The sequence below is a fragment of the Aptenodytes patagonicus genome, chromosome 8, assembly GCF_965638725.1.
Source record: "Aptenodytes patagonicus chromosome 8, bAptPat1.pri.cur, whole genome shotgun sequence".
Lineage (NCBI taxonomy): Eukaryota > Metazoa > Chordata > Aves > Sphenisciformes > Spheniscidae > Aptenodytes > Aptenodytes patagonicus.
The window spans coordinates 2680032-2695117 of NC_134956.1; the positions used below are offsets into that span (position 1 = coordinate 2680032).

The 15086-nt window shown below is 46.2% G+C and overlaps 1 protein-coding gene across 6 annotated transcripts; it reads right to left on the bottom strand.

The window, feature by feature from the left end:
* Nucleotides 1-4283: 4283 nt before the first annotated feature.
* CNBP (CCHC-type zinc finger nucleic acid binding protein) lies at nt 4284-15058 on the bottom strand. 6 transcript variants are annotated; one of them, XM_076345955.1, is made up of 5 exons: nt 15012-15058; nt 7019-7138; nt 6658-6753; nt 6271-6472; nt 4284-5355 (listed from the first exon to the last, which is right to left on the bottom strand). In XM_076345955.1, exons 2-5 carry the CDS (start codon nt 7119-7121, stop codon nt 5238-5240), a joined length of 519 nt encoding a protein of 172 aa, XP_076202070.1. In that variant the 5' UTR covers nt 7122-7138; nt 15012-15058; the 3' UTR covers nt 4284-5237. The 6 variants fall into 6 exon arrangements, with proteins under 6 accessions (XP_076202070.1, XP_076202068.1, XP_076202067.1 ...); XM_076345953.1 differs by having other exon boundaries at nt 14942-15027; XM_076345952.1 differs by lacking the exon at nt 15012-15058 and adding an exon at nt 13820-13953.
* Between the last annotated feature and the right edge of the window lie 28 nt (nt 15059-15086).

Consider the following 15086-nt stretch of genomic DNA (forward strand, 5'->3'; position numbering starts at 1 on the left):
GCCGCTCTCCGCCTCGCCCTACCGCGCGTGCGCCGTCCGCCCGACGCGCCGCGAGGGAAGGGGCGCCCGCTCCCCAGCCGCGCGTGCGCGGGGCGCCCGGCAGACGGCGCCGAGGGGCGGGGCCGGCGCCGAGGGGCGGGGCCGGCGCCGAGGGGCGGGGCTCTCTGCAGGGAGGCCGGGGGGGTGGTGCAGCAGCGGCAGGAGCCGGAGGAAAACGTCAGGAGGCGTCGTCGTCTCCAAATCACGCTGCACTTTTCATGGCGTTTCCTTCCCGGGACGCCGAAGTCCTGCAGAGGGTCGGCACATGCGTGTTCTTCGGCACCGGCCGCTTCGCGCACCAAGAACCCAAAGCTATTGCCTGGCACGGCCTCACGTATATTGCTTTTCACAAACCACAATTTGTAAAAATAACTCCGTGTGTCAAGAGTGCCGATTTCGGTACCTTGCGATTCTTCACATGTAGCGTCAGCAGTTTCCCTTCTAAACGGCCAGGGCCGAGGGCATCGCTGCGCTCCCCAGGGGCAGCGCGCCGGCAGGCGCAGACCTCACCCACGCTTCAGAAAATGCAACTCTCTCACGCAGGAGTGAATGCATTTACACCACGTAAGCAAGCGCGCTGCCGCTTTGAGCAGCGAACGGGAACCAACGCGTGGAATCCGGTGTTCCAGATCCCCGTTAGAATGATTTACGGGCTAAAGGAGTCACAGTTAGCTTGCCTGGCTCGCAGCCTCCAAAATACTCATAATCCAAGTAGGTGATGTGCAAAATTTTAAATTCCCAGCTACAAAATTTTGTATTGCATAGTAATTTGTTAGTCTTACATAAAACAGTAACTATTCTTCCTGCTAATAATTTGAAACCTCCAAGTATTTCTCTTGAAATCCAAGTTTCTCTGCCCGGTGCTCTATTCCAACATTTTTGCTCCCCCCGTACTCGAAGGAACATCCAGCCACTCCGAGAAAGAAATCCAATGCTCATCTCCTGTAGCGTTACCGCAGCACTTCGAGTTCACAAAAAAAAAAATTAATTAATAAAAGGCAGTAAAAAATACTTCTGTATTCTTCCATATGCTTAGTTTCTCCACTTACGAATGGAAACGTACTTTTTTTTGCAGGCATTTCCTACATTACATTCAAGACTTCCTGCACAGCAACAGCCTTACAAGAGATGGGTTTAGAAACGCTGGCACGCAGACCAGACTCCTTTTTATTCACCCAACACGGCCTGCTACGTGCCATGGGAACAGCCGTACAGCACCTGGAACCTACACGGTACGCCTTGCTACCTCTGAACACCAACAGATCCTCCCGTCGTCCAGACATCTACAGCCTACTGACCAGAGCCACCTGTACTTCACCCTGCACAGACCATGCACCTCATTGCTCCACTGACAATTACATCAATCCTTCGCAGTTGGTCTAAAAACCAAACTGGGAACACTGGTTTTCAGTGAGAATTTATTCAGTCGTTCCCGATAATTATAATAAAATTAAATTTCCCTTTCCAGAAAATGCTAGCCCTTCAGGGAGCCCTGTTTGTAGAAAACAATCTCACACATTTCTCTCTTTGCCTTCCTGATCCGTATAATTCACCAGACCTATGAAAACCACCACACTGGAGTTTGTCAGGGGACTGGTCTTCAAAACAAATGAGGAGATGCTTCAGCGTTAGTGAAAAAGATTAACATGGAACTAATGAAACATTAGGTCTGATTTTTCCAAGTCCCACAATTTCCAAAATCACTATTTGCTTGTTCATCTCGTTAGCTTTGAAAGAACTGACACTTGGAGTAGCAGCATCAATATTCTAAACTGTTCTCTACAGAAAGATGACTAGGAAGAGACACCTCAGTTGGAGTAATTTTCTCCATTTTGAAGTTACATCCTGGTTTGTATTTCTCACCTTTCAAATCCCATTTTGTTAAAAAAAAAATTCTCAGAGAACAATACTACTTTTCAGACACACAGGAATTACTCAGTGATAATAAAACAGCTGAGCACCAGAGTACCAAGAAGCAGCAGCTGCAGGGTCTTCATAACCAACTTTAGTTGCCAAGTTCTACGGGAATGGAAAAGTAGACTGCAGACGTCACCAGCACTGCAGGTCTTTGACACAGCATTTTTTTAGCTATAGGTTAAGTCCCAAAGACTTTCAGGTCTTTGTAATCACAGAGCTTCAAGCTTTATTACTGTTTGACTAAGATAATTATATGTAAAGATTCAGTTAATTTATACTAACCTACCACAAGGCTGAACAAGAATACGCTATGACTAGGCTACCTGTACTAGCCCAAGACACCCACTCAAGTGTGGATTTTACAAGGGTTTTGGCAACCATGTTTAAGACTTAAAAGTACATTCATGCTGCCATAGCAGCTATTAAAAAAAAAAAAAAACCCAAGCAAAAACCAAACACACACACCCCACTCAAAAAACCCCACACAACTTGGGCAAGAACCTCTTCCCCAGCCCTTAGTTCCACAGGAGCTGAAAGGCTTTATTCAGCAAATAGGCTGGACACAAGGCATCCTGCCAAAGAATCACGACCAACTGTAATAGCAGTCACCATCTCATTTTGGTTTTACACTCTGTAGAACCTGCCTTACACATCTTTATGTCACACTGACCGGGCAGAAGCAAATACTTGGGATTTTTTTCTACTTGGGCAAAGCAGTACAAGAACATTCCCTCTTTCAGTGCTTCAAACAAAGAGACTTCTTCCAACAGTCTCTTTCCTTCCACCTCTGCAGCAGTACCAACTCAGCCTTTCCAAAACCTGCTCAGGTGGGCTGCTGCCAGCCGAGGGACCTGGGCTCTAGCCACCTTGTACTTAGTACGCTCACCGAGAACCTTCTTTTTCTCCCCGAACTATGGCTCAACATTTTCCACAGGCTTTGAACATCAAACCCAGGCTGACAACTTTCATTCTTCATAAACCTGTACTTCGTTAAATGTTAAGGAACTCTAGATTGCTATGGCAGCCCACTGCAAAACAGCAACAATCTGATCAGAGCCCACCTGATGCGACACAGCAGCTATGACTGTCACCATTTTCTTGGACACGCACATTTTAGGTATCAGATTCCCTGAAACAACCCAAAGGTTATCAGGTAATACGCCTGCTTTTACAGTTCCCAACGCTCCCAGGTAAGACCCCTCATTGGGATCTTCCGGTTCCTCAACTGAGGAGTTCTTACTGCTCTTCTGCAAGTCTCACCTATGTGCTACAGCCTGCTGAAAGCCACAGGCTTAAATTGTTCCTGCAAGACCACAACCTTCAGGGGCATTATTGCACTACTGCGTCACGTCTAACAGCCTTGCTTCCAAAATGAGTATCACATTAACATTTTCAGTTAACTGGTTAGTTGTAACACAGATCCAGAAGACAGGTAATAGCGCCAATTTAGTTTTACTGTAGCATAGCTGTAGATTATCAGTCTGGTACTTCTCCTCTCTCTAAAGAGAGATCCACAGTCATTCCAACGCCACAGGCAATTTTTTCACCACTGTAGCATGCACAGCCCACGAGAAACACTTTGGGACTTGAAAGTAAGGAAAGCCTTTAAGTTGTGTGTGAAGATGCAAACACAAACTGACTACGGTACACTATCCCTGATGGTAACTAGACAGAGATCCCACGTCATCTGCTAGAGCTCCTGAGGACAGCTGAAAGCTCAGGAGGCACTCCAGCTGAAGCTGCTCGTAGTTGCCTTTAACACCAGATGCTAAAGACATGCCCTCTACAATTGTGCCTTATGGTGAAGCACTCATCAGTCAAGAGCTCCTGCCCTTGCTTTTCTTGCACGTCAAGACAACTTTATTCACTTCTTGAGTGGATGTGCTCTATACACAAGATGAAAAGGGAGCTGACGCAGAGTGTAACTTCGTAGCTGTTTACTAACCCTTAGTCAATCAACACAGTAGAATAAAGTATGGTTAACGGGAAGTGCCTGTAATACTAGATGTTTTAAATGATAGTTCTTAGTGTAATGACATCTGTGAAGGCTGAAGTACTGCTAACAGACCATTAAACTACTCCAGATTTGGAACTCACTGTACCTTCAACAACTTTTGTGCCTTCTTCAACCATTTTTAAAGAAATGCTTTAACTGCATCAGCACAGATGAAACAAGCCCACTCAGAGACCACGCGATCCATTGAGATGAACATATGCAGATACTCTATAGTCTGGAAGAAGGACTGCATACTTCATGTGTTTACAGTTTGATGCTACCGGGTGGAAACTTAACAGAAGACAGTACAAAAGAAAAGTCCAAACTAAACTTTTTACACCTCCACATACCCCTTTTTAATATGTTATTTTGCACTGTGTACATGAAAACCAAAAATAAACAAAAGGAACTTTAGCCAAACTCCCCTTCCTCCTCCAGCTTTATTGATAGTTTAAAATTACATTTTCTATGTTCTAGGACTTCAATTGCTTTTACCATCTTACTTTAAAAACTGATTACAAGCAAATGAAACTCAGTTGTCTAAGTGATATAGTATACAAAAATAACATCTTGATTTCTGTGAAAATGCATTTATTTGCAACTCCTGAATAGCTCCAAATTGTATATGCTATGAGCACTGATGTCTGGGTTTCAGATTTACCTTGAAATATTTATTCAAAAGCTTCCCATTACGTTCTGTATCTCCAACATGAACATTCATTGACTGAATTACTGTTACTTTTAAGTTTATTCCTGATTTCTCTCTCTCTCTCTCTCATGGCCATTAACAGGCATGTGCATCTTGTTTGTTTACTCCCACTCAGCTATATGCTCTAGGTAGGGCCCGATACAGATATTACTTGGTGTTAACAGCTACTGAGGTCAGACAATCCAAGGCCATTGTAATAAAATTAAAGTTATGAGGAAGTTTAGACACTTCCAGAATTTCTTTCCTCCTGCATAGGATCACTTCCATGTAACCCAGAGAGGGTTTGCTGGTCTGACTCAACTCTTCCCACTCATCAATCCCTATTCACCAGTGGCACGGAAAGGGGGTTCTTTAACAAAGCATTATACATAACACCTCTACCAAACTAAACATAAACATTTTTGTAGTTAAATGCAGAAAGTTGATTTTTCCACCCCTTTCCTCCTTTTACACGGCAAGTAAAGCTCACTGGCCTGGGAGTAGCCTCTATCTGCCAACCTTTGGCCAGTGAAGAGGATTCAGAGAAAAATAATACAACCATCAATCAGAAAAAGGAGGGGCGACAAAGGAAAATAATTAGGCTGTAGCTTCAATTGTGCATTCCCGTGCAAGGTGCCCTGACTCGCCGCAGCGATAGCAGTTGACTTCACTGGTCTTGCTGCAGTTGATGGCTACATGGCCAGTTTCACCACACCTGGAAAAAAGCAAATGATTTTATCAAAACCATCCAGAACAGTTACTCAGAAAAGCAATCCTATTCTGTCAAGTACGTTATCTACTTAAATTTCATGCAACACTAGTTTTGCATTCAAGACTTCTGCTTCAGTGTTCCAGAATTGACACGAGGCAAGTTTCTGTCTTCACCAGAGCCAGGAACTATTCCCCAACTGATCAACTCACATCAATCGCCGTATATGCCAAAACCACCGTACACCAAATACAAAGCCGGTTTGTCAGGTTTTGCCTGCTCCAATGCTTCTGTCTGCAGTTTAACCTTGTTTTGAGAGTATTTACTTTTAACTCAAATGTACCATGTTCTCTCTCCTTCCTCCACAGGAGGGAACCTTGGTGGGGGTGAAGAATACTGCACTCAGGAACGCACTGTTTCTGGTATAGGCCTGCATTCGAAAACCAGACAGCATTCTGAAGCTAGCACTTCAAACTGATTTAAGAACTGCTTCTATGTGCGGTTCCTGTAACCAAGGCATCTCAAGTATATTCCTGCTGGGGCTGGCTCTGCCAGTCAGCTGATTTGTACAGCTGGAGTTTGTTAGTTCCAGCTTAAGATACAGGGTACCCAACTCTGGTTTAAGTTTGTGCTATAGGCAAGTACTTCCTGTTACCTTCTGCAAAAAGACACGGCTCTTTCTCCTGTACAGCTTACGTGATTCAACATCTGCACCGTTCTGCCCATCTACAGATGAGCATCATTGAAGCTATTACTTGACTTTGCTAACAGGTGTTTAAGTCAGTTCTGAACAATAGTAGATAATCATTTAAGGAAACAAGCTACCTGGTCAAAGTTTAAGCTTCACTTCTTAACCAAAATTAGATACAGAGTGCATCTATCACTTAAGGTACATTTTGCAGTTGTCTCGTCAGTTCTTACCTATAGCATTTCACTTTGGTGCAGTCTTTTTGAATGTGTCCAAACTCTCCACAAGAATAGCACTTCTGCTCATCTGCATGGTCACAGTCACGAGCCAGATGGCCAGGTTTGCCACAGTTGTAGCAGCACTGCTCTCTCTCCCTCTTCGGCTCCTTGCAGTCCTTCGCAATATGGCCACCTCTACCGCAGTTATAGCAGGCTTCCACAATAAGAAAAACATACCAAACAAGACTATAAAACCTTGGTAGAGTGAGGTGTAGCATGCTTCTAATGAAGGACATGCACAGCTTGTTTCCAGTGAATTATGATCAGTATATGGTATCCTTCTCTTCAACCACAGATCTCTGTCCATGTGATTGAAGAGGTAGAATATTTAGTGATACTTACCATCCTCCTGAAGATCACAGTCCTTGGCAAGATGGCCAGACTCACCACAGCGGTAACAGATGTCCGGGAGAGATGAAGACATGAACTGGAAGCCTGCTTGAAATGAGTAACAGGAGAAAAAAGGCTTAAGTTAAGAATATTCTTAAGAGTTCATCAAGGACACTGCCAGCTGAACTGACAAGTTAACTTCACTCTCAGAGGCCCCTGGCAAAATTCTTACGCAGAGGCAAGAACCAGTGAAATTTATTACCAATTTGTGTCCTAACTTCTTCAGACTATCAAAGCCAGTTTTACACACTATTCAGAACAGTCAGCTAAAGGTCTTACTGTACAAATACTGAAAACCACAGCAATCAATCACCTCTGCCACGGCTTCTCATCCCACGACCACGGCCAATTCCAGTAGGGCACTCCCGAGCCCAGTGGCCAGTGCGTCCACACTTGAAGCATTCGTTGCTGCTCATGGCTGCAGATTACCTGCCTGAGGAAGACAGAGATTTTTAGAACACCTTCCCCTCCCCCAACCAAAGGCTACATTAAAATAAGAGATTTAGAGGTTTCCCATCCTCCTGGCAAAGGCAATGGAAACCAAGCAGGACTTCTGGCTAACTCAATACTTTCTTGTACAGTATCTGATCATGACTATTAAAACCACTGTAGGAGATAAAAGTTTGTCTCTGCTTTGCTTGGAGTTAAGGCAGCTTTGAACAGCCAAAGAAACAGCGTACTATGTAACTTTTCCTCCAATTAGTTTTTGTAGCCAGTCTTTGCTTCAAAAACTTACAAAATGCTTAGGAGTGGGGAAAAAAGAAGTAGACCCCTTTAATTATTGTCTTACTAGCCTTACTTTTGTTCTCTGTTTCAGTAACGCACCTTCTTCCTTATTCATCAGAGTTAAACTCAAAAGCCAGCTACTTAAATCTACAAATTATTTCTTCCTGGTAGTTGTTACACTTTCTCTTGAAGTGTCTGGCTGGCAGCTACTACCTTTCATGACTAATCAAGCTTCATTCTGGAAGCTAATTGTAAGAACAGGCAGTATTAAACCTAAAGCCTTAAAGACCATATTAGCTTAACATTTGAAGTCTTAAGTTCTTTTATGACCTAAACAGCAGTTAAACTCTGAGAAACAAGAATTACAACTTCAATATACTAACCTATAGCTCAGGATGCATACTTCACTCCCAGGTTTACATGAAAGAAAAAGTTTAAGACATTTGGCTTCCCTAAAAGACACACCAGACACTTGCCAGATATCTGGAAGGCTAACTTGGAAAACATCCCTAGAATGCTAAGGAAACATCAGATAGGAATGCCTGTCAGAGACAATATAAACCACTTCTTTTGCCCATATTGGGGAATAGAGGTATGCGTTTCATGGAGCAGGAAAGTCAGTCTGCCACAGGCCACTGAAGCAGTGGTTAGGACAGGGTAGGTTAAACAGACTGCGGTCACAGTACCATAACTCCCCTAAGCTACAGAACAGTTACACAAGACTTCTAGAACTAGAAATAAAAGAACAAGGAAGTTAAACATTTAAATTGGAGTCTTTTTTAAAGTGTGCTTGAAGAAGAGTTTAAAGTACACTAGTTTAAAAATACGCATGTCAAGCTTTGTTTTGATGAAGCCTCCTTAAGTTTAAATACTTCACATGCTCTCTCCCAATTCATTACTCCTAACCCAACATAAGTAGAATCATTACCTGGTATATTCGGTCAGTTTACCTGATCTCCCATCAAGATAATCCTCCTGTAAACCTACAACTTATGTATGTTAGAGAATACTTCCCTCCCCTCCAAACCATCCAGCATTCCAGGTTACCAGGAACGTTCATGAGTTGCGTCTTGAAGAAGGCCGCTACAGAAGCAATAAGACCACTACATGATCTCAAGAAGGGACCAGAATTAGCATCCTGACATTTAGCTCTTAAATGGAGAGCGTATATCTAAACGTGAATTTTTTAGAGTTATTTTTAAAGTACTCCAATGTTGAACAGATTTACTGCAGCTTTTTAGCCACTCCTCCCTCACAAAACAGGTCCTCTCTCTCCAATCATCTTCAGAATAAAAGTGACCATCCATCCTTCCAACCACAGTAGAAGCCTGAGAATTCAAAGTACAAGAGACAAACTTTAGTATGCTACTTCTGTAATCCCACATCTACCTTCCAGCTGGACTAGATGATGGTATTTGCTCTTAAAATGAAGTTCTGCAATGAAAGGATGCAAGACTATCTTAAACAGATGTTAATAAGAATAAAACAACCAGTTGTCTGAGCACTTAAGAGATATACTTGGATTTACACATAACCCAGTCTTCTCTGCTTCATCTCAGTGTTCAAAATTTCAAACTATCTTATCAGGACACCCCAGGGTGAAAAGCTGTCTACTATGGTGGCAGCAGCTGGCACTCAGTGCGCTATTGTTTATGCCTGTTTTCATAGCAACCATGTTGACACTGCAGAACAGGAAAAACACAAGCAAAGCCAACAGCAGGAGCTGGGCTCAGACACAATAGTTGATGCTGCTTTTAATTTCAAGAGGGCCAAGATGGAGTCTTTGAATTATATACCAAGACATTCTTCACTCAACTTGCAACTCTCTTAAAAAAAAGTCTTCACAAAGAACAGCAACAGAAGACCTGTTAAAAAGAGCAAAATAGTATGCCAACAGCTGTAACAGAATTGCAATACATCTTTACAGATACTAACAACTACCAGACTTTCATTCCAAACCATGAACTTGAGACTACAGCATGAAGTGACAGGATTGAGCATTGCTGGCAGTTACCCACATGAAGAACCTAAACATAACCAGTTAGGTTAACATATGGTAAAAGACAAATGTTTAATAGGTGAGCTAGACCTGCTTCAGATACACAGTGGAAAAGTTTTGATACTCAGATTAATCTGTCAGCCTGTATCTAGCCAGTCAACCTGCCAGTCAGGGTCAGTATCTGCACGATGGACAAAAGTTCACTACTCACTGCCCCAAAGGAATCTGAAAAGAGAAGTTTTACATCTGATTTCAAGTTGCTTCCTTTTTAACTGCTCCTTCAAGAGGAAAACTTGAAGTTTCTTTTCTTCTGGTATATAGCAAAGTGACAAAGTAAGATTATGCAAACTGAGTAAGAAATCTAAAGTCAAACAATGGTCTCTGCACAACTATCCTTCAAGACTATTTGAGAAATTAATTTAAAACCCTTTATCTTCAGAGGCCCCTTTTTCCCCTGAACTCGGAGGTATTTCAAGGTTACAGCTGCCATAGAAGTATGATTACAAAGCATGCTGCTCCATCTTCAGATACCTTAAGTATATCAAAGTACCAAACAGTTTGCCTGGAATTTCTCTTCACCAGTATTTTAATGTTTAACTTCCGCATTCTTCCTGTAAAGGATCTGAAACTGAATACAAGTTCACCAGCTAGAGGTGGATGCATCTGACACTAGTTTTACTTGCCCCACATTTTAAGAAGCCTTACAGAGGACAAAAATCCCCACCGGTGTAAACTGTTTTGAAAACCAATATAAGGATTTAGTTTTCAGATAAAGCCAACAGCTACCTCTGAAGAGCAATATCCAGAAAAGGCTGGTTCAGAAGACAAGTCCTTAAATGGACAGGCTCCAAGCAGTTTGGACACCATTACATTTTTCAGTTACTTCCAAGAGAAAAAAAGGGAGTACATTAAAAACCACCCAAGTTCAAATTCTCCTCTACTAGTCAATACTCCTCCATTTTGTCATCACAGGCAAGTTTCCAGCAGCTCCTTTTATCTATCAAGGCCACCTTAAGTAAGCCTTCTGCAAGAAGGCTACTTGTTTAAGTCTTCTTGGAAAGTTTTCACTGTCACATCTATCAGTGTTTTCCACAGCTCAAATGTGTTATACAGCAGCTTGCCCCATCTCCCCTTTACATCCCAGAACTAGATTTCTACCTCACCAGGACAGGAAAAGTAATAATGGAAAACAAATTAGAACTATGGCCTCATCTAGCATTTCTGAGCCAGGTCAAATTCTGCAAGATATACTAAGCCACTGCCTCACAGACTAGATTCCAAAACTTGTGAAGAAACACAAGTCCAGCTGCCTCAAACTTTACCTTTCTATTAAAGGTAAAAACCACCCAGTTCATTTACCTGAACTCCTTCTACAGAGCTCTGTAACTGTAGTTTGAAGCTGAAATAAATCACTGTGCAGCTATTCAGCGAAACATTATTAAGAATGAATGTGAGACTTTGTTCTGTATGAGTGCCCTACTGCTAAAGATCACGGGCTGATAACAGCTCTAAGATCCAAGTGAGAGGTGCCACCACAGTGGTTTCCTAGGTCAGATTTGAAGCTTTTGAGTGCAACTTTAACACCAAACTTCAAAGTGACAAAGTTTCTTTGTGATTCTTCTAGTGATAGGATAAACTTTGAAGTTTCTTGTATCAAACTTCAAAGTGGAAGATCACGTCTTTCTGTGGCTTTAGAGTTAATACACATTCAAAACTTTTAAGATGGGAGAGGTGCTACTCATCTCCAGTCCTCACGCACAATATTCAACAATATCCAAGTCTCTTTCAGTAGCCCATCTAGACCTGATGATGGAAAGAATGACCACTAAGCTTCATTGTAATGCTCCTTATTTTATGGCTCTTAGCCTAGATGCCCTCTGAGGAAGAAGTTTGGTTTAACAGACAAAAAAGTAAAACTTGGGCTCCTCATAGCAGAAAGGAAGCTGAACTGCACCTCTAAGATTACTCACAATTCTTCTGGATACTAGCAGTTCCTTAGAATTCAACAGCCCTATAAGAGGGGCAATTATCTTCATTATACTTACCAGGTGCTTCTTTTGATCTACAAGTGTCACTTCCATTTGATATTAACAGAACTTCACTCCTTCAATCAAAGGACAGACTAGATAAAAACCACTGCTAAAGCCAGTATACTTAAGAGCTCTTTGGCAAGTCAGCTATCTCAAAGAGGCAAACATTGAGAAATCAGCAGTTTCTTGCCAGGCTGTTGGTGACCAACCTACAGTACCACACCCAAATTTGACAAGCCAGGCCAGAACCAGCCTGAACATGGCAAAATCCCTATGTAATAGGAAGCATAGCTTTGCTTTCCTGTAAGATAAGGACTGCTAACAGAAGTGCTAGCGTTTAGTTTCAAAAGAGAAGTCAAAATATTACTCATTTAAAGAGAAATGCTACCCATGAAGAGTTTATTTCCCAAGAAGCATGTTTTGAGAATTCTTGAACACAGGACACATGACTGTCACCAAAGCTACCTAGGATTCAGCTGGTTGAACTTCCAGATCTGTAACCTGAAAATATGCTAGAGAGAGAGAGTTAGTGATGCTCTCCGGCTTTTGTCCTTGCTAGAAAAGATACAAAATTAAGTACTCTAACCACCACGTAACAATACCCTTATTCTGAAAGAAAGTAGTTTGAAGCTTCAAGAAAACCTGCAGAAGTGGAAAGCCAAGCCCTACGCTCCATTTGGGTCCCCTCAATACACTCCACAGCCAAGCTGATCCAAGAATGCTGAAGATTAACTAAAACTCAAGAACTTGGATCCCTACTAGGGGCCAGAAGCCAGGTCAAAAAGACATCATGACTTCAATTAGACTAGTAATTCTTGGATAACTTTATTGACACAAATCAAGAGAGCAGAAGTTCATCAAAAAAGTGACTCTGTAGCACTTTCTGCCTATCCATACTAATTAATATAGAGTGGGAGAAACTACAGATTATCTACCAAATATGCACATTCTACCATCTTCCCCTTTTATTTTTTATTGCTACCTGTACAAAGTTTTAAACTTGAAGAGAAGTAAACAGTGTCAGCAACACGCGAACTTTTTAACATAAAATGCAGTCCAGACATTAACAAAGTCAGTTTAAAAAAAAAATGGTAGGTTAAGCCTGTAACTTGCAAGGTTGTTGCACAGCCCCGGTGAACTCATTTAACCTCTTCGCTTTGAAGACAGATGCAGGATTGCTCCTCTAGGCAAGTTTGCACTGAGGAAGAAAACATGGACTAGGCAACCCTAACGCTGCGTGGAAACGGGCTCTTAGTAAGTGCTGAAATGAAAATAAAACCTACTATTAAGTTTAACAATTCCTTATGACAACTCTGGACACTAAATGAGTAACAGCAGTTACTTGAGAACTACGTCTGACAGGAACTTAAATAAAAGGCTGCTCCACTAGTCCATGATCTGTAGATGTCACAGGCTATTTTTCCTATCCTTTTATAGGTCACATTTGGATTTGGAGCAGGCCACCATCCATGCCTGTGGTCGGAGACAAATAGTTGCAACACCTCGACCCTCTTGTCTCCGGCAGAGCCTCACACGTGGGGCAGCCACGTGGTGCGCCCAGGCCAAGGCCCCGCCGCCACAGCTCCGCCAGCCTCCCCACTCAGTCACAGCAAAGAGGAGTTTAGCAGGGATTTAAGATAAAAAAAAAAAAAAAGAAAAAGAAGAACGAACAATTTTATTTCAGGCACCTTCCACCCAGTCCCCGGTCTCACAAGACCGTCTCCTCCCCAAACTTGCTGCAGTCGCTCACCCACAGGGAAGTTAGTCACACACCCCAACCCGCGCATTAAGGCCGGACCAGGCGCTCTCCCCCTCCCCACACCGCCGGGCCGGCCACGCGAAGCCATACCCCGGACTACCACACCGCCCTCCGCCCCCGCGCTGCAGGCCCAGCCAGCAGGACACGTCGTCGCAGCCGCCGCCGGACCCCGGCCAACAGGCCGAGCGCCGCCACCGGCTCCCGGCCCCGGCAGGAGACTGCTCCCGGGTAGCGCCCGGCCTGGCCGAGCGAACCGGGACAACCTACCCCCGCCCCGGCCTCCCTTCCCCCAGAGCAGCGCAGGCTCCCTCAGCACCTCCCGGAACCCGCCAGAGCCTGACTCACCCGCCGCCACCGCCCGCCCTCACAGGGCCTGCGGCGCCCCACTCTCCCCTCAACGCTCCCCATCCACCTCCCTACGCCCTCCCCCCGACACCCGGGCCAAGGAATCGCGCCCGAACCCGGGCGGGCCGGTCGGCGCCACTTTCCCGCGCGCTAGGCCGGAGTGCGCCAGCGCCATCATCCCTCCGCCCTCTGCCTTCGCTCCCCACCCTCGGCCCCAAGGGCTCCCCTCGCCGCCGAGGCCGACCCGGCAGTTACCTGCGGACTCTCGACCCCGCCGCGGCAGCAGCCCGCCCGGACGACAGTAGGCCCCGCTCGCTCCGGCTCTACCCGCCTGCTCCCGGGTCCCTTCTGGCTGCGCCACACGCGGTTTGCACACGGCTCCACGCGCTCTCCCCCCCGAATCACCCCGCCCCTCCCTACTACTCTGCGCACGGCTCACTGGAGTCCGCCTCTCAGCCAATGGGCGCAAACCGCTTTTCCGGGTGGCCAATCGGAGTTGCAGACGGAGACACCCAACCGTCGCAGTCGAAAGGTGGGAGGGGCCGGCCTACCGGGCCTCTCCGCTGGCCCGGCTGCCTGCCCCAGGGTGGGCGGTGCGAGGGGGCGAGAGTGGCAGAGGCGCGCTCCGGTGGGGTGCGGGGGCTGGCTGCTGGCTGCTCCCAGGGCGCCGCAGGACGGAGCGGTTCCTGTCGGGCTCTGCGGCACCTCCCTGCTCTTCGCACCGTGACTCGCCACCCAAGCGGCTCCGGCTTCCTCCCCGCGCCTGCCCCTCCCCCGCGCCGGGCGCTCCGGCGAAAGGCGCAGGGCGGAGAGCTCCGCCGCCCGCCTGGCGCCTCACGGGAGAGGGGCTGCCAGCCTGCCCGGTGATGCGGCAGAAAGCGGCTGCAGGGGAGGACGGCGCCGCGAAACGGCGCGTCAGAGCCGCCCTCTCTCTGCCCCCCTTTCCCCCCCGCCCCCCAATCCGGGCTGAAGTCCCGCGGTGGATAAGACGCGCGGAACGGTTGTACTGCGGGTTTGCCGCCTTGGGAAAAGCAGCTCAGCCCCACGCAAAATCAAACGGAACGGCGTGCCCCCCTACTGGCTGATCGGCGGGAGCGGCGCGGGGAGTTGCCTGCCCGCCTCTCCTCCCCGTCTTTCGTTACCCTGCCTGCTCCCGCTCAGCCTCCTCCATGTTAGTCCGAGATGAGCTCGTCCCCCGCTCCTCTGTCCCGCCTTTGCTCCCCACGCCGAACCGGGCAACCCGCAGGCTGCTTGGCGGACACGCCGCGTGGCCCTGGCCTCGGGTTTGCCTCTCGGTAACCCGCGTGTCTCCGCACGCCCGACACTTGCACCGGACTCGCCGCCACCCCCCGTCCCCGAGCGGCCTTCTTCACCCACCGACGCCGGGGCTTTCCCAGCCTCCTTCCCGCTCCCCGCGCTGCCCTGCCGTGGACACCGTCTAAGGCACCTGTGCCGCCGGTACCGCGCTAAGGCTCTCGGCACAACTCGGCGGTGCCGCGCCGGCTGCCGGGACAGCCCTGAG

Coding starts and splice junctions, on each gene's coding strand:
- CNBP (XM_076345955.1), bottom strand. CDS start 7,121: ATGAGCAGCAACGAATGCTTCAAGTGTGGACGCACTGGCCACTGGGCT. Junction 6,754..7,018: donor GATGAGAAGCCGTGGCAGAG/GTGATTGATTGC, acceptor ACTCATTTCAAG/CAGGCTTCCAGTTCATGTCT. Junction 5,356..6,270: donor ACCAAAGTGAAATGCTATAG/GTAAGAACTGAC, acceptor GCTTTTTTCCAG/GTGTGGTGAAACTGGCCATG.